This window comes from Silurus aristotelis (genome assembly GCF_946808225.1).
Source record: "Silurus aristotelis genome assembly, chromosome: 1".
Lineage (NCBI taxonomy): Eukaryota > Metazoa > Chordata > Actinopteri > Siluriformes > Siluridae > Silurus > Silurus aristotelis.
This window is the reverse complement of record NC_139574.1, coordinates 27,626,933-27,654,854: the sequence shown is the minus strand read 5'-3', so window position 1 is coordinate 27,654,854 and position 27,922 is coordinate 27,626,933. Positions and strand designations below refer to the sequence as shown.

At 41.1% G+C, this 27,922-nt stretch overlaps 1 protein-coding gene across 1 annotated transcript in view; it reads right to left on the bottom strand.

Moving 5' to 3' along the window:
* nbeal2 (neurobeachin-like 2) overlaps positions 1-27,867 on the bottom strand; it is a 38,503-nt gene extending 10,636 nt beyond the window's left edge. Inside the window, exons 1-35 of the mRNA XM_083553946.1 lie at positions 27,590-27,867; positions 26,351-26,439; positions 25,155-25,316; positions 24,657-24,738; positions 24,287-24,399; positions 23,908-23,990; positions 22,498-22,583; positions 21,998-22,304; positions 19,854-19,960; positions 18,576-18,662; positions 17,233-17,316; positions 16,692-16,790; positions 15,852-16,486; positions 15,467-15,599; positions 15,262-15,381; positions 14,718-15,051; positions 14,355-14,437; positions 13,687-13,779; positions 13,405-13,576; positions 12,981-13,114; positions 12,547-12,706; positions 12,184-12,286; positions 11,934-12,087; positions 10,945-11,091; positions 10,685-10,844; positions 10,511-10,599; positions 8,543-9,232; positions 7,812-7,990; positions 6,725-6,881; positions 6,175-6,318; positions 4,465-4,794; positions 3,322-3,471; positions 3,042-3,199; positions 2,619-2,743; positions 86-206 (exon numbers count right to left, since the gene is read on the bottom strand). Coding sequence (XP_083410072.1) covers positions 86-206; positions 2,619-2,743; positions 3,042-3,199; positions 3,322-3,471; positions 4,465-4,794; positions 6,175-6,318; positions 6,725-6,881; positions 7,812-7,990; positions 8,543-9,232; positions 10,511-10,599; positions 10,685-10,844; positions 10,945-11,091; positions 11,934-12,087; positions 12,184-12,286; positions 12,547-12,706; positions 12,981-13,114; positions 13,405-13,576; positions 13,687-13,779; positions 14,355-14,437; positions 14,718-15,051; positions 15,262-15,381; positions 15,467-15,599; positions 15,852-16,486; positions 16,692-16,790; positions 17,233-17,316; positions 18,576-18,662; positions 19,854-19,960; positions 21,998-22,304; positions 22,498-22,583; positions 23,908-23,990; positions 24,287-24,399; positions 24,657-24,738; positions 25,155-25,316; positions 26,351-26,439; positions 27,590-27,619 — 5,900 coding nt within the window. The 5' untranslated portion in view covers positions 27,620-27,867. The remainder of the gene's footprint in view (positions 1-85; positions 207-2,618; positions 2,744-3,041; positions 3,200-3,321; positions 3,472-4,464; positions 4,795-6,174; positions 6,319-6,724; positions 6,882-7,811; positions 7,991-8,542; positions 9,233-10,510; positions 10,600-10,684; positions 10,845-10,944; positions 11,092-11,933; positions 12,088-12,183; positions 12,287-12,546; positions 12,707-12,980; positions 13,115-13,404; positions 13,577-13,686; positions 13,780-14,354; positions 14,438-14,717; positions 15,052-15,261; positions 15,382-15,466; positions 15,600-15,851; positions 16,487-16,691; positions 16,791-17,232; positions 17,317-18,575; positions 18,663-19,853; positions 19,961-21,997; positions 22,305-22,497; positions 22,584-23,907; positions 23,991-24,286; positions 24,400-24,656; positions 24,739-25,154; positions 25,317-26,350; positions 26,440-27,589) is intronic.
* Between the last annotated feature and the right edge of the window lie 55 nt (positions 27,868-27,922).

Here is a 27,922-nt window from a genome sequence, read left to right as displayed (position 1 = left end):
TCCAGCACATTTGCATTATGTATAATTTTAAACTTGCTAACCTACACTTTGCAGATCTATATTTTGTTTGAATGGGGCTGCTTACTGGCTGTCAATAAATAGAAGGTCTTCTTCCTCCAGCTGGTCATCTTCCATGTCACTCACTTTAGCTTCTTTAGCTACAGCCAGTGGGAGGGGCTCGGTGGAGCTGCGAGGGCTTTCGGCACCTACAAACCACAGACAATGGATTTAGATACCAATGTCCTGCACTTGAACGTTATATATCGATACGACTAACTATACAATCACATCAGGACTGTTTGGAAATTTTTTGAAACAAAAAGAAACATTTTGAAGGTTAAGCATATAGGACACTGCTGGAGCTCACACAACCATTAGTGACCTCATTTCAAAGCCTGAATTTAAAACAATCTGATAAGCTTTGGAAAGTAAATCTAAAATGATATTCAAAGTATGACTATTATGCAAAGCCATGTGGGCAAAGATTTATTCCGTATTAGAAATGCATTCATCAGCCACTGTACTGGGAGCACCTATACACCTGCGCATTCATGCATGTAGAGCGCAGTGCATAATATTATACAGATAAAGAACAAAAACACGAGCAGGTGTCTTCACCATATGTACATTGCTGCATTGTCTCGTTTTAAGATCATATTTAGAAAAAGGATTGAATATGAATTGGTGGTCATTTCATGAATATGTTTGAAACAAAGTCTATTATCATATATATATATATATACAGTGGGGAAAATAAGTATTTGAACACTCTGCTATTTTGCAAGTTCTCCCACTTAGAAATCATGGCGGGGTCTAAAATTGTCATCGTAGGTGCATGTCCACTGTGAGAGACATAATCTAAAAAATAAAATCCAGAAATCACAATATATGATTTTTAAACTATTTATTTGTATGATACAGCTGCAAATAAGTATTTGAACACCTGTCTATCAGCTAGAATTCTGACCCTCAAAGACCTGTTAGTCTGCCTTTAAAATGTCCACCTCCACTACATTTATTATCCTAAATTAGATGCACCTGTTTGAGGTCGTTAGCTGCATAAAGACACCTGTCCACCCGAAACAATCAGTAAGAATCCAACTACTAACATTGCCAAGACCAAAGAGCTGTCCAAAGACACTAGAGACAAAATTGTTCCAAGGCTGGAAAGGGCTACAGGGAAATTGCCAAGCAGCTTGTTGAAAAAAGGTCCATTGTTGGAGCAATCATTAGAAAATGGAAGAAGCTAAACATGCCTGTCAATCTCCCTCGGAATGGGGCTCCATGCAAGATCTCACCTCCTGGGGTCTCAATGATCCTAAGGAAGGTAAGAAATCAGCCCAGAACTACACGGGAGGAGCTGGTCAATGACCTGAAAAGAGCTGGGACCACTGTTTCCAAGGTTACTGTTGGTAATACACGAAGACGTCATGGTTTGAAATCATGCATGGCACGGAAGGTTCTCCTGCTTAAACCAGCACATGTCCAGGCACGTCTTAAGTTTGCCAATGACCATTTGGATGATCCAGAGGAGTCATGGGAGAAAGTCATGTGGTCAGATGAGACTAAAATAGAACTTTTGGGTCATAATTCCACTAAACGTGTTTGGAGGAAGAAGAATGATGAGTACCATCCCAAGAACACCATCCCTACTGTGAAGCATGGGGGTGGTAGCATCATGCTTTGGGGGTGTTTTTCTGCACATGGGACAGGGCGACTGCACTGTATTGAGGAGAGGATGACCGGGGCCATGTATTGCGAGATTTTGAGGAACAACCTCCTTCCCTCAGTTAGAGCATTGAAGATAGGTCGAGGCTGGGTCTTCCAACATGACAATGACCTGAAGCACACAGCCAGGATAACCAAGGAGTGGCTCTGTAAGAAGCATATCAAGGTTCTGGCATGGCCTAACCAGTCTCCAGACCTAAACCCAATAGAGAATCTTTGGAGGGAGCTCAAACTCCGTGTTTCTCAGCGACAGGCCAGAAACCTGACTGATCTAGAGAAGATCTGTGTGGAGGAGTGGGCCAAAATCACTCCTGCAGTGTGTGCAAACCTGGTGAAAATCTACAGGAAACGTTTGAACTCTGTAATTGCAAACAAAGGCTACTGTACCAAATATTAACATTGACTTTCTTAGGTGTTCAAATACTTATTTGCAGCTGTATCATACAAATAAATAGTTAAAAAATCATACATTGTGATTTCTGGATTTTATTTTTTAGATTATGTCTCTCACAGTGGACATGATTTCTAAGTGGGAGAACTTGCAAAAAAAGCAGGGTGTTCAAATACTTATTTTCCTTACTATATATATATATATATATATAAAAAACATGACACAAACAGTTGTGTATTATTTAGCTACATTCAAGAAAAGTGAATATATAGTATATAAAATTACAACAAAAGATCTGCATCCGAAAGATTTCAATTCTTTGCAGCTGATGACATGCACTTCTACACATGCAGTTCGAATTAGACAAGAAAAACACATAAGCACATGTTTTGTGGTAGTGCAGAAATGAATCTGCACTTAAATATGATTTAAGTGTGTAGTTATCTATATACATATGTAGTGTATTAAATACATGCTCCATATCCACTGTGAGACACACCCATGTTATCCCGAAGTGCGCTAGCCTCGCTGTGGGAGTCGAAGTTGTAGTTGGGCACGAGCTTTAAACGCATCTTGGAGTACGTCTCTGCACTAGACAGCTTCCACTTCACTTCTGGCTGATCCCTAAGGCATAAACACAACAAAATTTATCAAATGTACTCTTTTAATTGGACTCCAACTCCAATTATTAGGCACATTATACATATACTAGAATATAAAGCAACTAAAAATGTATTATTATTATCATGAAGAATTAATATACATAATTATCACTATAGATTACTGCTTCAAAATAAAGGCACTCTTCCATGCTCTTTTAAATAAAAAAGTGAAATAGACATAGAGAGAGTTGATGTAAGGACAATAGATTCACACACACACACACGCACACAAATACATGCACACAAACATATACACACACCTGTTTGCCCAAGCTCCTCTCTCACTAGTGAGCAGCCTGCGAAGGGATTTCCAGTGCTTCCACACCACCCCCTGCTGGCTGTTGTTTAGCTTCTGTGCACCCAAATAGCGTCCGTTCTCAATGCGTACACGCCTCAGGTATGGGTCTACTATCAACTCCTAAATACACACAAGAAGGAATTAAAACAGGTGCACTAATCTATGTTGTCTTCATTAACACAAAGCACAGAGACATCATTTTGTGTCACTGTGCTGCTGATAGGGGATGACTGAAAAGAGACCTGAAACTTGGCTCTGACACCGGCTTTGTCCATGTTGTTCTTTTCGGCGGTGCTCATTAGGTCGTCGAAACACGAGTTCCAGAAGTTGGACAGCAAGTCGTGGCTTTTTCCAAAAGTATCCAACTCGTACTGTTGCATGGTGGGTTTCACCTAGAAATTGGAGGGAAAAAAAAAAAATACAGAAATTAGAAACATTTCATGGAAATCCTCCTTCAGGCACATAATAACAATAATCTGGAATTATAGACATACATGGTGTACATACACAAATACAGAAAATTTGAACCGAATGAACAGATACAATCCATTCGAACATACACGCACACACACATTCAGACATGAAATGCTAATATAGTGTGTGATTTGTTTATGCAAACAGAGTGGATTGATGACCGTATTTTCATATTCTGCTCGATAAAGCTTCTCCAGAGCCAGCAAGCTAGACATCTGTTTAATCGAAATCCAAGATTTATTTCAAAGCTGGCAGACGCTGCATATAAATCACACTTTCTCCTCTGCTTTTATCTTGAGCTGGTCTAAATATGGACTTCATTCCTATAGTATACAAGTGCATACAGGATCAGTATCCTCCTCATAAAACAAAACCCATGTCCACTAGTAATTCATTAGCCAGATCAAATCCAGCACAGGTCTTCATTATTTTGGAAAACTGGAGACAGCTGTAAAAATAAATACAGGTGATCTTTCTACATGTGAACTGAAGACAATTTAAGTTCGATGCTAACTGCAAAAATAAACTTTATTTATTTATTTTTTCTTCATTTTTAGTTGTGGAACAATCCTAATAATATATGCCTCATTATTTACATTTACCACATTTAGCGGATGCCCTTATCCAGAGTGATGCACAAAAGATTGCTTCAAAAGAAGGTCGTTTGAAGAGAGGCTGTTCGGACATCTAAGGTGAAGTTCATACCACCACCTCGGTGCCAGAACAGAGAGGAGTCTACCTCTTACCCTGTCAGATGGTGGTGGTGATCTTTATACCTTAGCTTTGTTGAACTTCCGAATATGATTAATCAAAAGATCTGAATAATTGTTCTAACATTTATCATGCCACTACATACAGTTTTTTTTATGCATCTCTGACATAATGCATGAACCTTTTCAGTCTCTACTCACATGGTTGCAGTAGAAGAGCTGCCACTCGGCTGTGCTGCAGTAGGACAGCAGGTCCTGGGCAAAGGTGGCACTGCCGTTGGTGGGAGGCAGGCTTGGCAGAAGCAGCTGCAGCTTGGTTGGGTCAGCATGCTGATCCAGGAGTGTGCGCACCACTGGCACTAGTGGCCTCAACACTGCCTCTAGACCCGCTGTGCCAGCCATCAGAGCTATACTTTCTACAGGCCACAGAGTGGCACCCAGACGGCCCAACAGGAAACAGACCTCCTCCCACGAGAGGCACAAAACGGTCTGCAGGAGACTGTGCAGTTTCACGCATGCCATCTCGCACACCTGTACACACAAACAGTGCAAATGCAGAATAAACATTCAGTGTTCATAAACATACAGTTTTACAAAGCATTCCTCTCACTTATTATACAGGGTTATGGACACCTGAGCAAATCTCTAATACTTGAACAAATAAATCTGGAATACTTATGCTTGATGGCTAGGTGTCCACAAACTTTTGCTTAAATACTATAGTGTATATCTGCTGACAACAAGAGACTGTTTAACATAAGCTTGTTCCAGGGGGTTCATTCTATGGATAATTTTGGGTCCCCCATTTCCCTAATTAGCACATTTCCTAATGAACAACTTTTCAGCTTTTCGTTTCCTAAACTGAAATTATTTGTCACACGTTTCGTTGTGTTAAACCAGGCGTTTGGTGAATGTGTGTCAGTTTAAAATGTGCTGCAATAATGACTGCAGATAAAAACCAGAGGCACCAAAGTCCAGGGCATCCAAAAAGTGACTTTTATTTTTGAAGTGTTAAAACTTTCCTTTCAACAACGATCTTCATAATGAGGTGAATTCTCAGTTCATTTGTTCGTAAAATGTTTAATCAGCCAATGAGTGCAAATAAATTAGTTTAAAAACCCTCTTTTTTTTTTTTATCGCAGCACCTTTCACACTAATCAGTATTAGTCTTGATTAAATGGCAATAAGAGGCTCATTACAATCAATTTCTTCCATTTTTTTTTAGTAGATTTCCCTGAATTCATAGGCAATCAGGCTAAATTAACCACCCTGTTAGTTTTGGGTGCAAAACCTAAATACAAGAAAAAGAACTCATCTTAAACATCAGTATTTTATTATTACATATCAGCACCAGGGTTCAGGAGGAGCGTCGTTTCATTTCCCTGTGTAATGCGTCAACTGTATATGGTTGAAATGACAATAAAAGCTTCTTGACAATATTATAACAAAATGATTGACTAATTGGCATAATTCTAATTAAAAATGGCTCATGTTTAATGCTAAATCTTGACCTTAAGTCAGTTTGTACAACTACACTGGGAATTTTTTTTGTTTTATTGCTCTGAAATGACTTAATGTCTGCCATGAGAAATTCTGGCGAAGATGGTAGGTGTTATAAAGGTGATCATAAATTGTGTGCGCACACGTGTGTATATTCTTTTTAATCTCCAGCTGTAGAAAGAAGGCTTTGTGATAAAGCAGAGCAGCAGAATGCTGACATTATAATTTGACATGCCCTGCTTTTAGTTTTTCTTTAATGGCTCTCCACTCATCCTGCAAAGGTTCTTTTCAAAGGTCAAATGCAAGAAGCTACTTCAGAGCTACTTGGGAAAGTTCACAGTGATTCAGAGTGTGAGTGCTCGAGTGTGTGTGTGTGTGTGTGTGTGTGTGTGTGTGTGTGAGATCGTGTACCTGCGAGCTCTGCTGCTGTATGTAGCCAGTAATTATCCACAGGCCAATCTGGGCCATCCGTTTGAGCTCTGCAGCACCAGCTGTTGTAGAAGTGGTGTGCCATGCCTGCAGCCTATCGAGCAGATTCACCACGCCCTCAAAGATCTGATAACACCCGCAAACACACACACACACACACACTCCAAAGTAAGAACACATGAAGACTAGAGAAATACTATTTATTAACATTTGAGACGGTCAAGGAAGTGTCTACTAAAGTGTGCAATAACAGGAAGTTACAGCATTTCTTTATACACTGACTGCAAAATGGCATTTATAATATACACTTTCTTTAAAAGAGAGAGTGTATGTGCATGTATAATAGCAGTGTACAGCTACCAATAAACTACAATATATACAAAATATAATCCATTTCTCTGAAGTTTAAATCTGACATGTACATTAACACAGACTTTTAGAAGGACAAATGATTTTCTAGTATTTAGATGAAAATTCCTTCCCGTGTGTAAGTTTGATGGACGGAAAACGATAAAACACTCGTGTCTTGTACCTTTTCGCTCCACAGTGTTTGATTATCCGTGCCCTCGGCAAACAGGAAGTCCTGCAGCAGCCTGAGGAGGCGAAGCAAGGATGGAATATGAGGCAAAGACACGCCCTGGGAGTCCCGCAGGTCTGAAAGAGACGACTCCAGCATCATCTCCAGAAGACTGAAACACATAGTACATTTACAGAACATACGAACATATCAATTAATCAAAATCCATTAAAGCGAGAATCTAATATTTGTAATGTCCGCGTTTAAACCAACGCGTTGCTGAATGCTCGATTCTTACTGGTCAGAAATTGTCGATAATATCAGCTCTGACAGAAGTTCAGGCTGCAAGGTTTGAATACACTTGTCTAACATCTATCAAGGTATCGAATCTATAGTAACATCTATTCTAACATCGCAGACATCGATGACAGATGTAGCACAAACAGATTTATTAGTTTTCATCACAAAGTCATCTGGACTATGAATTTTTGCTTTGTGGTGTTTTTTCAGCAACACGAACAAGAAAATGTTTTAGCAATGACTATAATGTAAGTGATAATAGAGACTAATGTAGTTGATCGTTGCTTGTCATTTATCTGTATCAATAGATTGATTATTCCCATAAGAAAGCATGTGACTGTATGCATTACAAATGAAAATAATAATCAAATGACCTTTAAACATTAAGGTCATTTGGCCATATTATTTAGGAGATATTTCAAAACACAGATTGCACACACACATACACACACACACGCGCGCGTGCACACACACGCGTGTGTGTATGTGTGTGTGCACACGCGCACACACATACACACACACACACACACACACGCGCGCGCACACACACACACACACAGCTGAGAGATTTCAGTTAGCTGACTAAAAATAGAACATGGAATTTTAAACATGCAGATAAATATTATTAATAGAAAACAAACTTAACATTTGCTCATGACTACTTGCAGCGATAAAGCAACAGATGTTTCTTATCAGCTAGAAGTTTGAGCTACTCTGTGACTGGTATTTCAGAGCTTTTCAGAGGATTTCAGAGTTTGCACACACAAGTGGTATTGCCAGTAGTGAAAATGCGGTTTCTCACCTGCGCTTGATATCATCAGGGGGGCGCACGAGCTGCCAGGAAGAGCCCAGTTTGGTGAGAGCTGAAAAAACCTGCCCCCTCTCTCTCCACACTGCATCCTCCGTGCCCTCTGTGCCAGTCCACAGAACTCGGAACACGACATTAGTCAGCAAGTTGCACAACTCCTCCTCTGGGGCCTGCTAAAGAGACAAAAAGAGAGAGACAGATAAAAAGAAGAGATGTGTTGAGTGTTTAAGGGCATGGAAAGGCTCCACTATGGCCTACGCTCCTGTTGTCCAGTAACTGATTCTACTAAAGAGTGGTAGCTAATGTAATTACGTGCATTAATACAAACTAAAGGAAACAATCAAATTATGATCACGAATGACGTCCAAACAAAGTGTCTAATATAAAAGATGATGGATGTCTGCTGGACCAAACATGAACCTGATCTTGTGGACTTTCTGTAGACCACAATGTTATGATAACATGAGACATATACGGCAACTAAAAAAGAAGACTTTGTTCGAATGTGTGTAGCAGGTTGTAGTGGAAGCGTGTGTAATAGTTACAGCATTGTAGTGTGTAGCTCCATTGGAAACTACAAGCCAAATTAAACCCAATCAAAATCTCTGTTTTGTAAAAATTCGACAAGGACACTTTTTTTTTTCACTGATTGTTAAACCTAAACACATAATCTATCATAATTATTATAAGGTCCTTCACAGATGTTTCATTTTAGGTGGCAGTACCTGTGGGTTGGAGTTGTTGGAGATGGTATCAGCAGTTGGAGGCTCAGTGCAGTAGCTGGTGTCATCCAGCACATTAGACAAACTGGAGCTCTTGCGTGCTCTGAGGCCAAGAAAAGGCTTGTTATGTTCTAGTGGAGACGGCGTATCTGGAGTCTGCAATCCTCTATGTCCTCCCAGCTCCAGCTCGAGTGGCGAGGTACCGAATGGTGAGATCGGCTGATAGAGACCCTCATCCTCCTCTTCCAACAGCTGTGACGTGGATGGCGCGTCCACCATGTTGGACAGGGATGACGAGCGGCTGCCCTGTTCCACCGAGTCAAAAGACTTGAAGTTTATGGAGTCACCGAAGCTCTTCAGCTGACCTCCTGCAGGTGGAGACTGTGACAATTCCATAAAACCCTCTGTAATTTCACGGGATTGTTCTTCTTCATCCTCGTCCTCCTCTATTTCCTCTCGCTGGGAGCTGTAGGGGATGAAGACGTCAGACCGAGGGACGTCTATCATGCTTTCATCCCTTCGTAGCAGAGGCCTGGAAGAAGTAGGCTCCAGGGAAGTGTGAGGGCTGGATATGCTGACGGTGCGAGATTCATAGGACTCTTTGATGTAGAGTTTAGTTAGAATGTCCTGCCAGCCAGGCTGCCGAGCCAGCTGCTTTATGTAGTCCTCGTTGGAGTAGATCAGGTAGAAAAGCTGCAGGTGGATTGAGATGCTCAGCGAAATAACAGCTCATAAAGACATCACTGATATATAAGCATTCAAAGCATTTGTGTATTTATGATTACCATGGACACGAATTCTGATGCTTTACTTAATTTCTCTGCACTAAAAAACGTTTATTTGAAACTTAGGCATGTGAACACTTCTTGGAAAGTAATGTAAATAAACTTTCACTTATATTTTAATGATAATTTTGTATAACTCTTTCTATAAAAAACAAACAAACAAACAAACAAAAAATCTGCTTTAAATGAGGGAAGTGTTTGTGCTAATGCATTTGCAATATAGTCAGTGTAAGGTAAGAGGTCAATGCCTGATGTTTAATTGGGCAAATCCAATATCAGTATCATTCTCAATATTCCAGAGAGAGGGGTGAGAGAACAAACAGATAACCTTAAACACGGAAAATCCCTAGTCAAAAAAAAAATAAGGAAACGGGACAAGCGTCAGTACCAGGAAACAAAGAATGAGGATCTTTTAAAAACAAGGCTCAGACTTAACCATATGAAATGCTTGATAATACATCTGAACAAAAAACCAGGATAATTAAAAGCTTGACATTTAATACCTGTACTCAGTTGACAAACACACCAATGACCAGACAGGGGGAAGACAAGACCAGAACCAAAACAAAAGCAAATGCCATGCTCACAAAACAAAACATGAACTAAGTGCTCGTGGCTTTCAGAGCTGCACCACGTGCTGGGACGTGACACCCTCATGTTCAGTTTCCACACAATAGATGGCCGGTTCAGCTAAACAGGTTTATCTTTTTTTTTTTTTTCTAGGTCGGAGAAAAATGCCAAAATCCTTATCCATGGTAATCACTGATACACTACATATAAGTGAGATTAGATTAACATGGTGTAGAATTACAATTCGCTTAAAAGAACTAATTTCTGAGACACTATACAATGACCTACTCAGCATATACAGAAAAAGTAAACACATTATTAAAACAATGATTGTAAAAACCTATTACGACAGCTGTTTCTAGCCTTTTTTGTCTAAAAAGGCTCTGCCCCTTCCACTACAGTGATCAAACCCCCCACCACATCAAACACATTTAATAAAAATCATAAAAAAATGCCGGAATTGAGGTCTGTAAACATATACTGTACATTAAACTTGAGCAGAAAAAGTTAAATATTTTAAATAGGCGGCGGCGAGGCAGGGGGCGCACACTGGTGCCCACCAAGCTGGTTGGACCCTAGCCCACCGTCTAACTTGCCTATGCATCCTATAAATTACCTTGCGACATATATCCAGTCGGACGGTGAGATCAGCTCGATGGGACAGGTACACGACTGCCAAAAGGTCTTTGAAGCTGGGTGATTGATCTGCAACCCACACAGACAACATGTGAACCAGAAGTTCATAACTATGCCATACCGACTGGAGTCCCATTGCCACTCAGTTATTTACCTGTAGCCAGCACCTGCTCGTACATGCAGCGGACGACTGTCATGGTGACTAGGACCTCCTGCAGGAAGCAGACCAAGCCCAGGTAGGTGGGCTCTCGCAGCTTGATGCGCTGTTTTCCGCGCTCTGGGACTCGCTCGCTCTTCAGCACTTTGTACATGATCTGTAGAGCAGCATGTAGAATCAGAATGCAGCTCGGGATATACCCAGACTGGATATACAAACGCAATAGACAGCAGGAGAAAAGGGCTGGAGGTGCTCACCCTGAACACTCTTTCGCGTGCTTCATCACTAAAGCTGGGCTTTAGTAGCAGACAGTAAAGCTGCTCCACACCCCACTCCAGGAGCACAGACAGAGCCTGAGGGCTGCTCCTCAACACAGCATACAAAACATCCAACAGCATGATCGCCTGGACACAGCGAGAGAGAGAGAGAGAGAGAGAGAGAGAGAGAGAGAGAGAGAGAGAGAGAGAGAGAGAGAGAGAGCGAGAGAGAGAGTGAGAACTATTTAAAATGAAACAAACAGTATGTCTTGTGGTTAACAAGGAGGAAGTGGTTAAGAGTGTAGAGAAAGATGGGAAAGAGAGAGATGTGTTATAAATAAATAAACTCTGTTTATGCAGATGCCTGGTCTAGCTTCAGGAAATTAACACAACACAACAGATTAGAAGAAGACAGACAAGAACATCACTAAAAAAAACCCAATAAAGTTAAAGAAAAATATCAGTGTATATGTACATACTTATTCATAGGCAAACACACATCCTATGATCAAGTGGGAAGAGGAAGAAAAGAAGTGGAAAGTAATTCCTGAAGTGATACAAATACACTATTTATATACATGGACAGATCAGGCATAACACTATGACGTTATAACATTATGAGTGGTGAAGTCAATAACGCTGAATATCTCTTTATCATGGCACCTGTAAGCGGGTGGGAAATAATAGGCTGCAAGTGAATATTTTGTCCTCAAAGTTAGAAGCATGAAAAATGGGTGAGTGTAAGGATTTAAACGAGTCTCGAAGGGCCAAATTGTGATGTCTAGACGACTGGGTTAGAGCATCTCTAAAACTGCAGCTCTTGTGGGATGTTATAGTATAACATGTTCCACCAAAAATAACGATTTATACTAGAATATATCGGAATGTATGATATGTATGTTAGTATCTGTACCTGTAAACACTGGAATAATTGCGGTTACAGTGTGTGAACAAGAGTGTGAAGAGCTGAGACAGAGCCAGTGTTTTACCTGCTGCTGGTCTTGTACTACTACAGTGTAAGCCAGAATACTGTGCAACTCCCCCGTAGTAGGAGACTTCAAAAGGAAATCTTTCAGTAGATCAAAGAGTGATGTCTGCACTGTCTTCTTCTCATCTGACAGAGCACTGCCATCCTTCTCCACACTAAACACACACACACACACACACAAGAACAGTTTGAAAGTTTTCTTTCACAGTCTAGGTTTTGTAACTGTGCTGTCTGGTGTTCTCTGTAATCACCTGTAGTGTGACCGAATGGAGTCCAGGATGTACTGAACGCCATACTTTCTGCGTGTCCTCTGCTTGCCCTCCTTCAAGACAGAGGACAGATACTGCACATGGCCTACACACACACACACAAACACACACACTTATTATATAGCTCATGGCCTTCCGCTTAACACTTTAACTAAATCAGCTCTTGAGGTTTAGCACGCTGGTCAGAAACTGTGTTAAGGCTACACATTTCTATAGCAGTATTTCCTAAACAGTCCAACTTTACATGCATAACAATATGCCTTTTGGAGGAGCTTTGCTGGGTATTGATAAATAATGATAAATCGTTCAGTCGTTAATGGAACAGGCTGGACCGGCAGCATTTACCGAGGCAGACTGCAAAGTGACAGTGGCTCCAGATGCGGAAATCAAACAGGAGGTGCTGGTAGAGCTGAGACAGCAGAGCGCTGTTGCCATCACTGGAGACCTGCTCCAGTAGCAGCTGACATGCCATTAACACACTCATATCCATCATACTGCTGGGCACCTGACACACAGAGAGAAAGTGAGAGTGAGATAGAAACAAAGCAAAAACAAGATACAAGTCTGGCAGAAACTGAAACCTGTTGGTTATGGCATGGTTTTCAGATGGAAGAAGTCAGCTTTTTTTATACATCAATGAATGCTAGACAGATGAAAGCCACAGTCCTCTTTTAAACGTGACCTAATACACGTTTTCTTTTTTGAGATGGACACAGACAATGCCTCCATGTGCCGTGATAATTCAGTGAATTTTCATCCATATTGCCAGTGTGTGCTACCTTGCTGAGCATGGCTCCGATGATGGGTGGCCCATGGCACTGGAGGAGACTTTCTTGATTGACCGGGTGATTGCGCAGCATGTTTCTAATCATGAGAAGAAAAGCGGCCACGCTGTTCCTTTCTAAACGCCCTTCTGATAGGATGAAGGGGAAAGCAAAGTTCAGAATGAGTAATACTGCATATATTTTATATATATGGTCCATTTTGACACGAGGTGTACAGATTACTATTATTATAGCTATTAAATGGTACTTCAGTTATGTCTGTTAAATGAACTGTAAGTCTTTTGAGTGATGCTGACTGCATACGTTCATCAAATGCACCCATTATAAGCACTTTAAACTAAATAAGTTCGAATTCCTGATTCTGAGTAAAATCTTTCTTATAAATCCACCTCCATATTTTAAAAACTGAAATACGAACCACAGGATTTTCCCAGGGGGAGCAACATGCCTGCAGGACCCCTGGAGGAAGTGAGATCTGGTCCCAGCAGGTCAGAGGTCTCCTGCCCAGCATTGTCACCCTGCTCCAGCACATACACCTGCTCTAGGAGGGGCAGCAAAGCCCCCATTCCACCAACACAGTTCAGCACACCCTACACAAACACAACCAGGCGCAGGGATAAGGAAATATAAGAGTGCAGGATATACTCCCTTGTGTTCTATGTTTGGCTCTAAATCGACAAATACAATACAGATCTCAAACCTTGACGTCCCAGTTGACAACCCTGTGTCCAGTTAGTCTGCCGTCATACGTATGGTTGGGAGACAGATCCTGACAGATCTGGTTTTTACAGGCCTGCAAAATACAAAACACACAACAGAAGCTCAGCGCATTTCATGCTACAGGGCTGCTGAATGTATGTACCTGTGGTCTCAAGATGTCGATTACATATTCAACAGCAATTCATACAGGCACATCACAAAGTTTAGATTAATTTGTCTTATAAAGCTGCTTTATATCAGCTAATTCCCTAATAACTGATATGGTTGATTGAAATATTTGTTTTGCCTTTAACTCTTTATAACATTCTGTTTTTCACCAAGACAAAGAACTTTACACTTTCTTTTTTTTCTTAGTTTTAGTTTTTTTCTGCTTTTTGTCTGACTGACTTAATGAGAGACAAAAAAAACAAGTCTCCTGAGGGAATTTTACAACAGCAAATTGTAATTCTAAACAGTATTGTGTTGTTTTTAATTAATAAAAACGGTAAGTATTGACAAACTGATTTAGTATAAGAGGATAAAAAAAATGGGGGGGTGTGATTTTTTTTCATTGACCTGTGGCTGACCTTAATATTCTATTAAAACAGCATGTGACAATAATTTTTTTAAGCAAAGAGGTCAGTGGTGAAGACATGGGGCAGTTCCTACCTGAGGTGTGTAGTATAAGAGGAGTTTACTGCAGAGCTCTGAGAGTTCTCCATCCGCTTTAAACAGGGACACGCTATTGGGACCTGCAGTGTGAATAACAGAGAACTGAATGTAAAAGTATTATGAAAGTATTACAAATGTACACAGTAGAAGCGCTGCACAATGTAGCATGTTCAAAACAAGAATTCTGGTGTCCTTGATGGATTAAACATAAAACAGAAACACTTGAGAAATAAATGTAGTTATTTAGCTTAGGTTAGATATCAGTTTATTGTTTAGTGCTTTTCCCGCTGTTATATTACTATTCCACACAGGTGTGGACATTTTTGAGAATTCATGTGAGAGAGAAAAAGAGATCCTCACCAGCCATATAGAGTGCGCGTGTCTGTGCAGGCTGCAGTGCTTCGTGGCAGATAAAGGCTGTTGCCAGCAGGCCATCCAGTGATGATGGTGAGCCCCACTCTGTGTCCTGTAGTCCTGCAGGAATGGTATAGACAGGGACTTCTCTGCCCAAACCCCAGCGTCCTCCCCCTCCTGCAGCAAACGAGGCTGGAAAAGACTGAGAGCGGGTGAGAGCTGGAGGACCAGCGGACATGGAGAATGCCAGCTCAGGTGAGTGTACCGGGACAGGCAGAGTCGGGGAGGTAGTGGTGGTGGTGCGGTGACCCGCTGAACCAATACAGCAGGATGTAAAGGGCTGGAAGATGGAAAAAGAAATTAGTTCAACTTTATTGCCATTTTCTTTTTTTTGCATTTGACACCTTGATCCAGAACAACTAACATTTATACAACTGAGTGGTTAAGGTTTAAGAGCCTTGCTAGAGGGCCCAGTAGCAGCAGCCTGGTGGTCCTAGAATTTGAACTTACGACCTTCTGGTTCTACCAATGAATGGCACTGGATCATTACCTCACTGAGTGTAGGGAAGCGTAGCTGTGCTGTCTTACACGAGTTTCCGTCCACATAGATGGTGACCAGGTTCTGTCCGAACGGCCTTCGACCTGAGATGTGCACTATAGCTAAGGAGTGCTACAGGAAAAGGAAACAGCATATTTAAAAGTGCTTTATGTGCACTAGGCATGCGCATTAATATGTGTGGTATATTGGTACCTACCCAGACACCATCGTTGAGGGGAATTTCAGGCAGTGAAACTGCCATGTACTCCTTCTTGGTGCACACAGCTACCACCAGTACTCCCTCCATGGTGAAGAAAGCCTCAAACCCTGTCCCACTTGCCGTGAAGAAACTACGAGAATCAATTTGTAATTGTCTTAAATTGTTTTGAGGACCCTCACACATATATACCGGATGGGATATGTATTGATTCGAAAATATTGATATATTTCAAATAATAAAAAAATTAGACACAGTAAATGTAAAGTAATAAATCAGTATTCTCAGTATTATTATCCACCAATTCATATAGTGGCACGTTTACTCCATACTTTCTTTATAGAATATTATAATAATATATTTATATGCAAAAAAAACAACCCACCTGTAGAGCTGCTTGCGGCGAGGACCCTTGGTCATGCGAAGTGTATTATCAGGGACATTGACGTGTGACTCTGAGTGGTGTTGCTGAACTGGAGGAGGAAAGTTGGTGTTGAGACACAGCCAGGCGTGAAACGCAAAGCCGTTACCCGGCCAGCGGTGAATCGCGGGCACCATGATGCCAGCCATGGGCGGCGAAAGGTCAAAGTACTGCAGAGCTCTGTTGCCCGTGTGGGTGTGCGCAGCCATTGCAGCGAGTGCCCGTACGGCGCGAGTGCAATAGGGATGAGGCGATGAGCCTGGGTTTGTGCGCAGCAGCCTCAAAAGTCTCTTCAGGTGATGAGGGCGCAGTGAGAGTGAGCCGAGCTCCTGCACCAGGCCCAACAGAGCGTCTGCACACTGGCGCTCAAGCCGCTCGGGACCCTGGTTCAGCACATCCAGCACGACATCAACCAAGCCGGCTTCCACGGCCACAGAGCGGCACGCCAAAGAACCGCGACACACGGCCAACAGCCATTCACATACCAGCAGCTGCAGAGAGCGAGAACCTAGGTCGGGAAGCCACTGCAGAAGCAGGAGCAGGGGCTGCTCGTTACTGATTCCCAGCGGGACAGCCTGGCAGTGTTCTCCTTCTACTGCCTGCAGATGAGTAACGAGATAAGACAGGATGGAGGACAAGGGCAGAGAGAAAGTGAGTAAGAAACAGCATGAGACAGGGAGCAAATTAGAAAAAGGAAAAAAGAGAAAGTTCGAGTGAAAGCACAGAATTTCGATTCAGTTCAGTTCACACTTCCATCAAGGTCACATTAGAAATTTCGACTGATCTGTGAGCGAGTTTGCATACCATGCTCATGAGCTCCTGGAGGAGCCTTTTAGTTGGCTGCCCTTGGCTTTTTAATACATCAAAGAGTTGAGAGTAGCCTATGCGCTCCTTGAAGACCTCCTGCAAAGGAAAGCACACAAAAAAAACAACCCTCTCACGACCTCTTCAGAAATAGAGCAACAATTTTAACAAAACCTATGAAAATGTATTTCATTGCACAATTTTTTTACTCAAATTAAAACAAACAAAAAATAAACAGCCATTACCAAATATTAAAACATTAAGGAAAGACTTCACAAGGGGTATAAATGAGGCCTGGCACCATTCCGGCACTGTGGTTTCATATAATTGGTTTAAACAATGTGAATAAGATAAGCTACAGCAACTTCACCTCTGTATGTTTACCAAGCTTTCAAACCTTCTCAAAGATCAGAGAGCTAAATGGCTTGAAGAATATGTGAACTTCAAAGGCATGATTGGGAAGCAGAAAATAAAGGGGATTTAATGTAGTTGTGGTGTGTGTACACATACTGTGTGTGTAGAAGACTAAGAGCACACATACCTTGGCAGATGGTGAGCTGCTCATGATGGCAGTAAGGACTCCAATGGCATGTACTGTAATGCAGTCAGAACCTTTTTCCCAGACCTAAAAGCACACACATGAGCCGAGCTGCCAGTTTATTATATACACCTACTTATAAAATACGACATACTGACTGTAGCCTGGCAACTGTTACACTTGGGGCTGTTACCATGACGCTACACATTACCATGTGTTATTGTAGCTAAATAATTATAATAATAATAATAAAAAAAAAGAAAAAAAAGCCCAGACTTCACAATAGGCGTCATTGATCACATCGTTGCCATAAAAGGCAAATTACAGAGTTGAGAACTAAAATAACGACACCTGAATAGTCTGAGTGCCTTCTGTAATGCAGCAGCAGCATGTTGCCTAATATAAGAACTCTTCTTCCTGTTATACATGTAACACTTGCTTTGTCTTAATATACACTTCTCACCATGGCTGGTTTCCCTAGTTTTTAACACTTACAACTTTACACTTAGCCCACACAATTTCTACATCTACCTAATCTTTTACTTCTTTGTTTTATGTAACAGTTTAATTACTCTTATTTCCTCCATATTTTGTTAGGGCATGCAAATGAACCTGTTTTGCCTCACCATGCTTTCATTTATAGTTTGAAACCGATCATTCATGTGGAATACAAAGTGAATTTGTGGAAATACCTGAAGTTTCATGAATCACATGCTCTTCATAAACACCTGTTAGTAACCAGTTGGATGAATGAGGCCCAATGTTAATAGAATCATATATTCCTTTTAACATTATGATTTTTGTTCCCCATTTACACTTACATATCACACGTTTGCACATTCGTGTACACGCACGTACCAAAATTCGACATTAAAATAGGAAATGCATTTAACTTTCATGCATCTCTTATGCAAAACACCAAACGCAGGATTACCCATGACGCCATCACCAAACACAAACCCCGTCTGTCCCTATGAAACGAGTTACATAAAACAGCACATGCAGCAAACCCATGACCCAATGCAGCAAAACATGAAGAGTGACACAACTACACACAGATGTCTAGGTGACACACACACGTTCACACCAGACGTAAACCCATGCACCCAAGCACAAAAAAATCGCTCGTCGACAATAAACTCCCCCTCCGTATCAGAACAAAGTCTAAAAGCAAGACTCCATATCTTGTTTTTCCTGTGTGCGTGTTTGCAGGTCTGTGTGTGCAGCAGGACCGCATGCACATTGATATTTGTTGATAAGAAGAAGAAAAAAAATAACTATGTTTGTGCATATGTGTGTAATAAGGAGGGTGAGTTTCCTGTGGACGGGCCCTCGGGGGAAAGTACCTGCTCCACTTCAGCTTCTGTGAGCAAACGCATGGTGAGTTCGCACTGAGCCTCATACTCTGTTCTACCCCTGCTGCTCTGATAGAGCTGCAGTGCGTGCGCACACACACACAAATATGAAAAACACACAACGAAAAACACAGACGGTCAGAAACATGTTCAGGAGTAAGTACAGTTTTTTTTTTTATAATATATAATGAAAAAGGTGAAAACGAGAGACTTAAGAAGCGCACAGCACAAAAACAAACTGTTCCTAATCCTGAGTTTATATTATTACCACATCACAACTACCCAAGTTTCAAAATCCTACTGTTGAAATATTTAACAGAACTTACTCACTCCTAACCCCTCTCTCCCTGTCCGTTTATTTGTTCTTTTTCTTGCAAACACAGACATTTAATCTCTCTGTGCGTACTGCGTAAGTCAAACGCAAAGGGTAAAGACAGCCAGACACACAACTAGACAGTAAAATACAGCTCAAGCAGCTCTAAGGATAGGAAATAGACCTGAGTGAGTTATAAAAACTTAATCGGTGCAAGTTATTAATAGGATATTTATATAACATTAAGCTCATAATGTGTAGGGGTTCTTTTTTGTGATAATGAAGGTATCTCTGTGAAACCTAACTCAAATATATACTGTATGACATAGTAAATATGTATAAATATGGTATAGAATGAAATTCCTGTATTTTTTTTTTATTTTTTACTGTAGCGAGGCAGCAAAAAAAAATGTATACAAGTAGTTTCATATAACTAATATACTATAAGGACAGAAATATTGGGACACCTGACTTTCCTCAACCATGAGTGGTTCTTCGTAAGCTATTACCACAAATTTGGAAGCACACAATTGTACACTTAGATTAGGAGACCCAAACCAGCTCCATTGGTTGGAGTGGAAGATCTTGAGTGACCTGCTATAGAGCTCTGACCTCAACCCTATTGAACACCTTTGGGATAAACTGTTAAGCTGACTGCACCCCAGACCTCCTCACCGTACATCACTACTATCTGATATTACTAACACACAAAATCTAGGGTTAGGCCTAATTTCCCCTAAAGAGTGGAGGTTATTCGAACGACAAATGGGGAATAAATGTGGAATAGGATGATCAAAACGCTCAAATCCTATGCTCAGGTGTCCACAAACTTTTGCCCATATAGTGTTTATTTGCAACTTAGTGGTGTCATATTAATATTTACTCCTTTTTTTTTTTACAAGGTTGTGCATTTCTGTCCTGGCCCTGAACATGCGATAGAAAGTGTGGACACTGACCTTGCTGTTTTGGATGAGGCGGAGAATGTGCTCGAAACAGTTATTGTTCAGAAAAATGGCCTGCAGCACGGGTCGGTCGGGACACTGCAGAATCTCCGGGATGGCATCTACAGGAGAGCAGAATGTTAAACAAATCTACAGCCATAGACTCACGTAAACTTGCATTGACACTCAAATGAACAGTCTTGGTGAAAGTTGAACTAAAGCTCTCTGTTTTGAAACTCAAAATGTAACCAAATACAGCCCTTCCCTTCAGGGTTCGCTTCAAAGCCAAAATCTCCAAAACACAAATCTTGGCAAAATGCTGGATTGAGACAGAAGGCTTTCTAAACAACTCTTTTGATTGAATAGATGATGGTGGTGGAGCACGGACAGCGGGCATAAAAAAATCTCCATAGTTTAAGATCGTTGCGATGGATCGTTTCCTGGTTACAGCAATCAAGAGAATTCAAAATTTCAGATACCTTTCAGGAAAATGGAATCATTTTATAATGGGCTATAATGTGACATCACATTACATCACATTTGAACTCGTGCAAAAGTATTCAGATGCTGCTCATCAACGAAGTCATTCTTATTAAAAAAAAAAACCAAAAAAGGAAAGCTGCTTCTGGAGGATTGTTTTGCTGTTTCCTGGTTGCATGTGACTGCAAAACAAGTCTGCATGTCTGCATTATAGGGTAGGGAGGCAAGATGCCTCACCTAAACACAGGCACATCTAAATCACACCAAATTTGCAGCAAAATGTGTAATTGTCAAAGATATGTTTAGCATAAGAAACATATCAAGTGTATCATGCAGAAAAGCAGGTGGTAGCTCAGAGTTTAATGCACTGAGCTCTAGAGCTGAAGGGTCACAAGTTCGATTTCCAGCACCACCAAGCTGCCACTGCTGGGCCCTTGAGCAAGGCCCTTAACCCTCAACTGAACGGTTTTAAGTCGTCCTGGTTAAGGGCTTCTGCCAAATGCCAAAAAAATGAATGTAACTGAAGCAGGTTGGTGCCAACATCATGCTATATGGTAGATTTTTTTTTTAGCTGGGACTGAGTGGTCAAGATAGAGGAAATCACAGACAGATCCAAATACCAATCTATTTTGGCACAAAATCCTCAGGCCTCTGTTAGACATCTAAACATGAAAAAAGGGTCAACTACCAGTATGATAACGACCTAAAGCACAAATAAAAGTCAAAGCTCTAAAAGAAGTAAATGTATCGGATTGTCATTCAGAGTCCGAGTCCCACTGAAAATGTGTGGAACGACTTTCAGAGGGCTGTGTGGAAAAACGTGCAATTGGACACATCTGGAGAATATCTGCTAGGATGAGAAGAATGAAATTGCTGAATCAACAAAAAATAAAATAAAATAATAAGAAGAAAAATGTTATTGGTTGACTTCAATAATGCTGCTTGCTATAGAACATTGAAATTATTTAACGTGATCTTTATTTCACAACACCTGCTTTTACATGGGTGTGTAGACTTTTTTAAATATATATATATCTACTGTAGCCGATAATTTCTGACATTTTGCATGCAATGGCATGTGAAATTTACTAAATTTAAATCTCCATGACCCCTCCTTCAAATCAGTGCTTACATGATATTGTCGCTGTACGGTAGTTAAGAGGAAATAGTGTGTTGTGGCATTGGAGAAGTGATCAGATGGAAAAGCAGAAAAAAAGCATATCTGTTTAAATTCACTTCTCTGTTTAGGTATAACAGTGAAGGAGGGGATCAGTGGATTGTTATATGATTGGGTTATGAAACAGGGCAGTTTTGAATTGAGTCTGCAGGGTGGGGCATCCGTGAATAGAGTGTAAAAACAGCTTTTTGAGATTGTAAGATAAACGATTTTGACCAAAATAATTTTTTTCCCAAATTGTTTCTGCTTTAAGAAGATCTGCTTTAACAACCGCGACAATAAATGCAGTCAGTTTTGTTAAACACGTCGGAAAGCTCACTATTTTATTTATTTTTTTACTAGTTACGGCTTAACGTTTTTGTATAACTGCATTCCACAGTGACTTAGACATAATCTTAATCCATTCCACAACCTCTGTTACCCTGATCTTCAGGATGGAGCTGAGTGTTTGATAAACGATAAATGCTGGATGATAAGCTCTGGTGTGTGACGCTTCTCTTACTTAGCATGTGTGTTTGCAGGGTGATGATGCTCTCCTCCCAGGCTGAGCCGTCTGCATGCTCACTAGCTGGTGGTCTGTTCCAGTTGAGCAGCTGGAAATAGTTGCTGAGCACAGTCTTAATCTCCACCTGTCTTTCGGCAGGGCTGCTGCTGTGCAGCAAGTGGATCATGGCAGTCAGGCAGCGCAGCGTCAGGCGCAACACTTGCGGGTCCTTGGGCTTGTCTTGGGCAGGACGGAGACACCAGGAGCGCAGCACAGACATGAGATCTTCCACAGCGTGGGGTGTGATGGAGAGGAGGCCATTCTTCTACACACACACACACACACACACACACACACACACACACACACACACACACACACACACACACACACACACACACACACACACACACACACACACACACACACACACACAGAGCATGCACTGTTAGTAAATATTTCAGTCAAAATAATAAATAAAGCAGTCTGGAACAGGATGTGTGTATAGTGTGGACTACCTTGCACCCGCTAGTGACGGCACCTTGTAGATGCACCAACCGCAGCAATAGTGGATCGGGAATTCGCTCGCTCTCCTGCAGGCACTCTGCGCACACAGCCAGGGCCAAATATGCACACGTTGTGAAAGGATTGTAAAAGTAACATAGAAAAGTTCTTAATAAACAGGGCACGGTGCAAGCAATAAGCTTTGGAGGTAATGCTCAGCGGTCATATGTTTCCATTAGAATTAGTAGTTTGTTTATCTTATATATCTATTGGCACAAACAAAACCTATGAAAAAAGATGGGCACAATGCCCACACAGTGCTTGAACCTGTTTAGTCTATACTCTTCTTCATCAGCTTTTAAAATCAGTAACACGCTCGCATGAACAATCCCAGACATCCCAGACACGTGCATTTACCGGATCAGTGGGCAGCTGTGTGCTTTCTATTGGATGAAGATTTCAAGAAAGCACTTAATTAAAGACTGTGTTTCAAATCCTAATATCCCATGATTGTGGACTACGTTTGCAAAGGGGCGGAAAATCTCCGGAAACTTTCATTGGGAACCTCATCTGAGGAATTTTGTAAACGTTTCAAGTTGGAAACTTACGAGGAAATTCTGGGAATCAGTTAGAAATCTGTTTAATAAACTGTATCATATACAAACAAAAATATAAACATTTGATTTAATCATAAACAAAACCGACATGCATTCCAACTAATAGATTTTGAAAAATGCTTTTTTTTACTTTGATCTAATTGTTAGTAGCATTTTGTTGCACAAAAGCTTACACACAGCACAAGGAAGTTTGAAACATAAATTAATGACATTTTTTACATAATTTTATGTGCAGTATTCAAGACATTATCTGTGTAATGTTATAGAGAAATACACAGCGTATGTAGGGGGGCGTGGCCTCGGTAGCCATGCAGTAAATGTGCTGTGTGCATGTGATTGATGAATGTGCAGGGGAAATATTCAACTGAAATTGCATTAACTCTGGTTAAACCTGCAAGATTTTCTTTCAACTACATTTAAGTTATCGTTATTGGCTAACAATTTTGTAAAGTCCCATAAATTCCCATGGACATTTTCCAGCCTTGAAAATTCCTGGAATTTTGCAAGTCTACTGTTGCAAAACAAACAAACAAAATAATAAAATTTCATTTGTTTCAATATGAAAATCAAGCAGCTACCAAGAATACTTTGAATCCTCTCTGGGTTCTACATGAATTCCATTAGATAAAAAAACTATACATATTCATATCAGAACACGAGGTCTTACATAAAGATGTGTCTCAAAAGGTCACCGCATCTAAATAAATCATGAGGTGATGATTAATAAAAATGTGGTGTTGATACTACAAGGTATGTGTGTGTGTGTGTTTAAAGATTGACAGGAAAAGGTAAGGGTGTGTGGTGTACCATGAAAGAATGCAGGTAGCTCCTCTGGCAGGGAGAGAGGGGAGAATTTATATTTGCTCCTTTCCAGCATGCTGACCTCCTCACTGAGACACACACACAGAAATAATGTTGAGTAGGACAGCTCATGAGTGCAGTGTTTTTATGTGTACCATACACACAGATCTAGATGATGGTGTGTGTGTGTGTGTGTGTGTGTATATGTTTATTATGGGCAAGCTTCACGTATAAGGCCTGCTCATCTCCCACACATTCCTGATGTTGGTTAATCCCCTGCCCCTTTCGTCCACAAGCACACACACTCACATTCTAGCACGCACACACGCGCACACACACACACACACACACACACACACACACACACACACACACACATGCTCACCCTGCCTGCCTTCTCCTCCATGTCTGATAAGGGTCGAAGAGGTTTTCACAGAGCAGCAGGCAATGCTGTACCACTGACTGCAGACTGCTTTGCTCTTCAGGCTTCTTCTTTATCTGGAACACACCCGAACATGCCACACCCACATTCCGTGCCATTTAAACACAGATTTACATGAGTTTTGTAAATGGCTCAAGCATCCTTATATACCATCCAACAACAAACATAATTTTTTCCATTGGTAAAAAAAAAAGCTTTTTTGTGATCTATCAAATGCTTAACTTTCATTAAAGCTGCAGAATGCATTTTAATATGAATTTAAACATTTTAAAAGTCAAACCTAACTGAGAGTGTTACACATGTACACGCGTACCTGATTGAGGCAGAAGCTTAACAGCTTGATGGTTTCGATCACAAAGCCAGGGGTCTTGTCAGGGTCAATATTCTCCATGTTCCTGCAAGTTCATTCACAGTTAGTGCAAACACAAATACACGGTTCCCACCCACTGTTGACACTGTGCTCGTCGAACCAGTTCGTAGAACAAAGCGCAAGTCGGCACTAGACAATTCGACAGCAAGTAAAATATAACCACTGCTAATGAGCAGGTCTTTTCATTTCACCCACAAAACCATTCAGTGTTGTGTCAAACTCTTTTTTTTTTTTTTTCTTCTTCTTAACCTAGCACAAACATTCCTCTAATTCTCATGTAAGAACAGCGACATTTAACTCTAGACACTTACGTGTGACTCGACGACCATTAAATATAAGGAACCGGCTCCTGTCTTAAGGCCTTGTTAAAGAACCTAACAATGACTGTGTACTGACCTCCAGCAAAGAAACAGAAAAGCCATAAACGTAAGACAAGTGAACCTGCAGATGATGATGAAGAACTTGATGAGGAGCAGCGGGTGAGGTGTGTTGTTGCTCTGCTCCTGACCGGACAGTTGCAGGACGCTGTGCCATAGCTGCGTTCCCAGGAACACAAGAAAATCTCGCGGCACCACAGGCACCTCAGCATTCCACTCCTCCAGACTGCAGACATATGGACAGGAGTTACTATATGAGCGATAATATAATGTTACAGACATAATGTGGGGTTTAAATAAATGGAGATATCAACTAAAGTTATGAGGCAAAGGATTGTTTGTAGGTTTGTATTGTTTGATAGTGTTCTAGAGCAATTATGTGATCTATAAGTCAGGATCCATAATTTCTCCTTTCTACATCCTAATTTGTCAACTGTCAATTCCAGCATCAGGTAATCACGGACCTCCTCTGAGTGAATCCAGCCAACAAGCAGCATTTCAAACTGCTCATGCTGCTTAATACACTTTTAAGGGAAAGTGCTATCTGCCCTCTTTCACATACATTATATGGACAAAAGGTTGTGGACATATGTGCTTTCTGAACATCCCATTCCACATTTAGTTTGCATTTGCTCTTCAAGAAAGATGTTCCACTAGATTTTGGAGTGTGGTTGTGGAGATTTTTTTTTAGCTCATTCAGCCACAGGTGCAATAAAGTCAGGTACTGATGTAGGATGAGGTCTAGGGTGAAGTCTGCATTCCACTCCGACACATGTAAAACATAACTCAAATAGAGCTGGCATTGTGGCATCTCCAACCTTGTGGTAAACATTTTGGGAAGAACCACATATGGCTGGAAAACTTGGGTGTCCCAATACAATTGTCCATATAGTGTGTATGTGCTCTCAGAAGCCAGTGTTGCTGTGATTGACACAGAAGACACAACAATCGCACATTCCACCCCTTTGTGTTTCTACTGCAGCATGCAAGAACAAGACATTCTGAATGGGTGTGGGTACGTGTTTTTTTTTTTGTGTAAACACCAAGGATCCATGACAGACACCGTACTAGGTGACACGGTTACTTGGTATAAAACGTATTTATTTGATCAGTCTATGACTTAATTTAAAAAAAGCTTTGTTTTAAAAAAAAAACTGTGCCGAGTTCATTTGTGGCTAGAACCTAATATTCGGTGTGTATGCCTTCTCCAGTGACGAGTTCTCCTGACGCTTTGGATTAGTTAGTGTGTGACTGACTCACCGGCGTGGCTCCAGAGACTGCACATCGATGATCTTCTCGTAGGATGCCACAAAAGCCTCCAGACACTGCTGCAGGTAGATAACATCTTTCTGCAGGAAGGAGGAAGGAATCACAAACACAAAATCACCATAACATCATTCTGACTTTGACAGCAATGCAAAGTGTCACAGCGTCAGCCTTTGAACTGATACTACAGTCACAAATAATCATCTGCAGCCCTTTATCACACTTCGTAAAACAAAGATAAATAATGATTCGTTTTATTTCAAAATGTGTTCATGTGGATAACATCTAGGAGCTTAAGGAGCATGTTATGGAAAACGTTAACAGTTTCGCACTGTATGTTATCTCCATAGTTTTGCTAGGGCTATCGTTAAACAGGATGTTGCAGTCGGTGCGTCAGTGTGACGTCACCGGGAGAATATTGCAAGACATGTACCATGTTTTAATGGCTCTGTCTTAAATGGTGCAGAACAACGTTCAAGCCTTTTGCACCATCGCTCGATTACATAACACTTAAACTTGTGCAAAAACATCAAAGAGGGAGGTTTCAATGGAGAGCATGAAGTTGGGATGCGATGATGTTCAGAAATCACCATTATTATCCTTATGCCATTAACCTTTGAGTAATTTCTCTTCAATTATTCAACTGGAATTGGGGCAGAGTGATCACCTAAAAAAAAAAATAAAGACCCTCATGAAAACCCACTTCATTTTTATACCGGTTTCATACCATCTCCATCCATTTACAGCCTTCTGTGAAAAACAGCCAATTGAAAACTAAAACAGTTTGGCATGGAGTATGAGATCTGATCACATTTCCTACTGTCCTGCACCATTACTGATTATAGCACTGATGTCATCATCCCATCATTTAAGTCTTTCTTTTGTCAAACAAGAAGCCACCAGCATCGCTCATCTCTGAAGACGGCAAGATGTCAACAGCCTACAAGGCATCTTCCACTAAAGCGTGGAATTGACTCATAAATAGCAGTGAAAACCTTTGACGTGTGATGCTCGGGAAAAACAGGCTACACACAGATATACACACAGAGATACATTTCGATCAGTCTATAGAGGAAGTTGGCTCATCATCAGCCTCACCACAAAACGAGTCATACACTTGAGATACACAAAAAAAATACCACAAGTCTTGTGAATCTGAGACAAGCTGATGCACTGTGTTAAAAACACTCTGCCACTTTGCATCCTTAGGAAAAACAGAAGGCTCACGTTTACCAGTTGGCTTTCTGTTGGGATCCAGTCCATGTCTCATGGCAGTTGAGTGAAGATGAAGGGGGGCACTGGAACCCCGGTTTCATCAGAGGCACCACGGATACAACTCTCAGGAACATTTACTCCCCCTCATATCTTCTGGCACATACTTCTGTTCTACCTCATACAAACTCACACTCCGTCTCTCCCCCTTTTTCTCTCTCTCTCGGTCTCTCTCTCTCTTTCTCTAACTTTCTGTCTTGTCTTTCTGCTTCTGTTAAGCAACCAGGAAATGCCAAGTCACTTTAAGCGAAGCACATTTCCTCTCATCTCTGCTTCCGTTTCTGCCACTGTCGA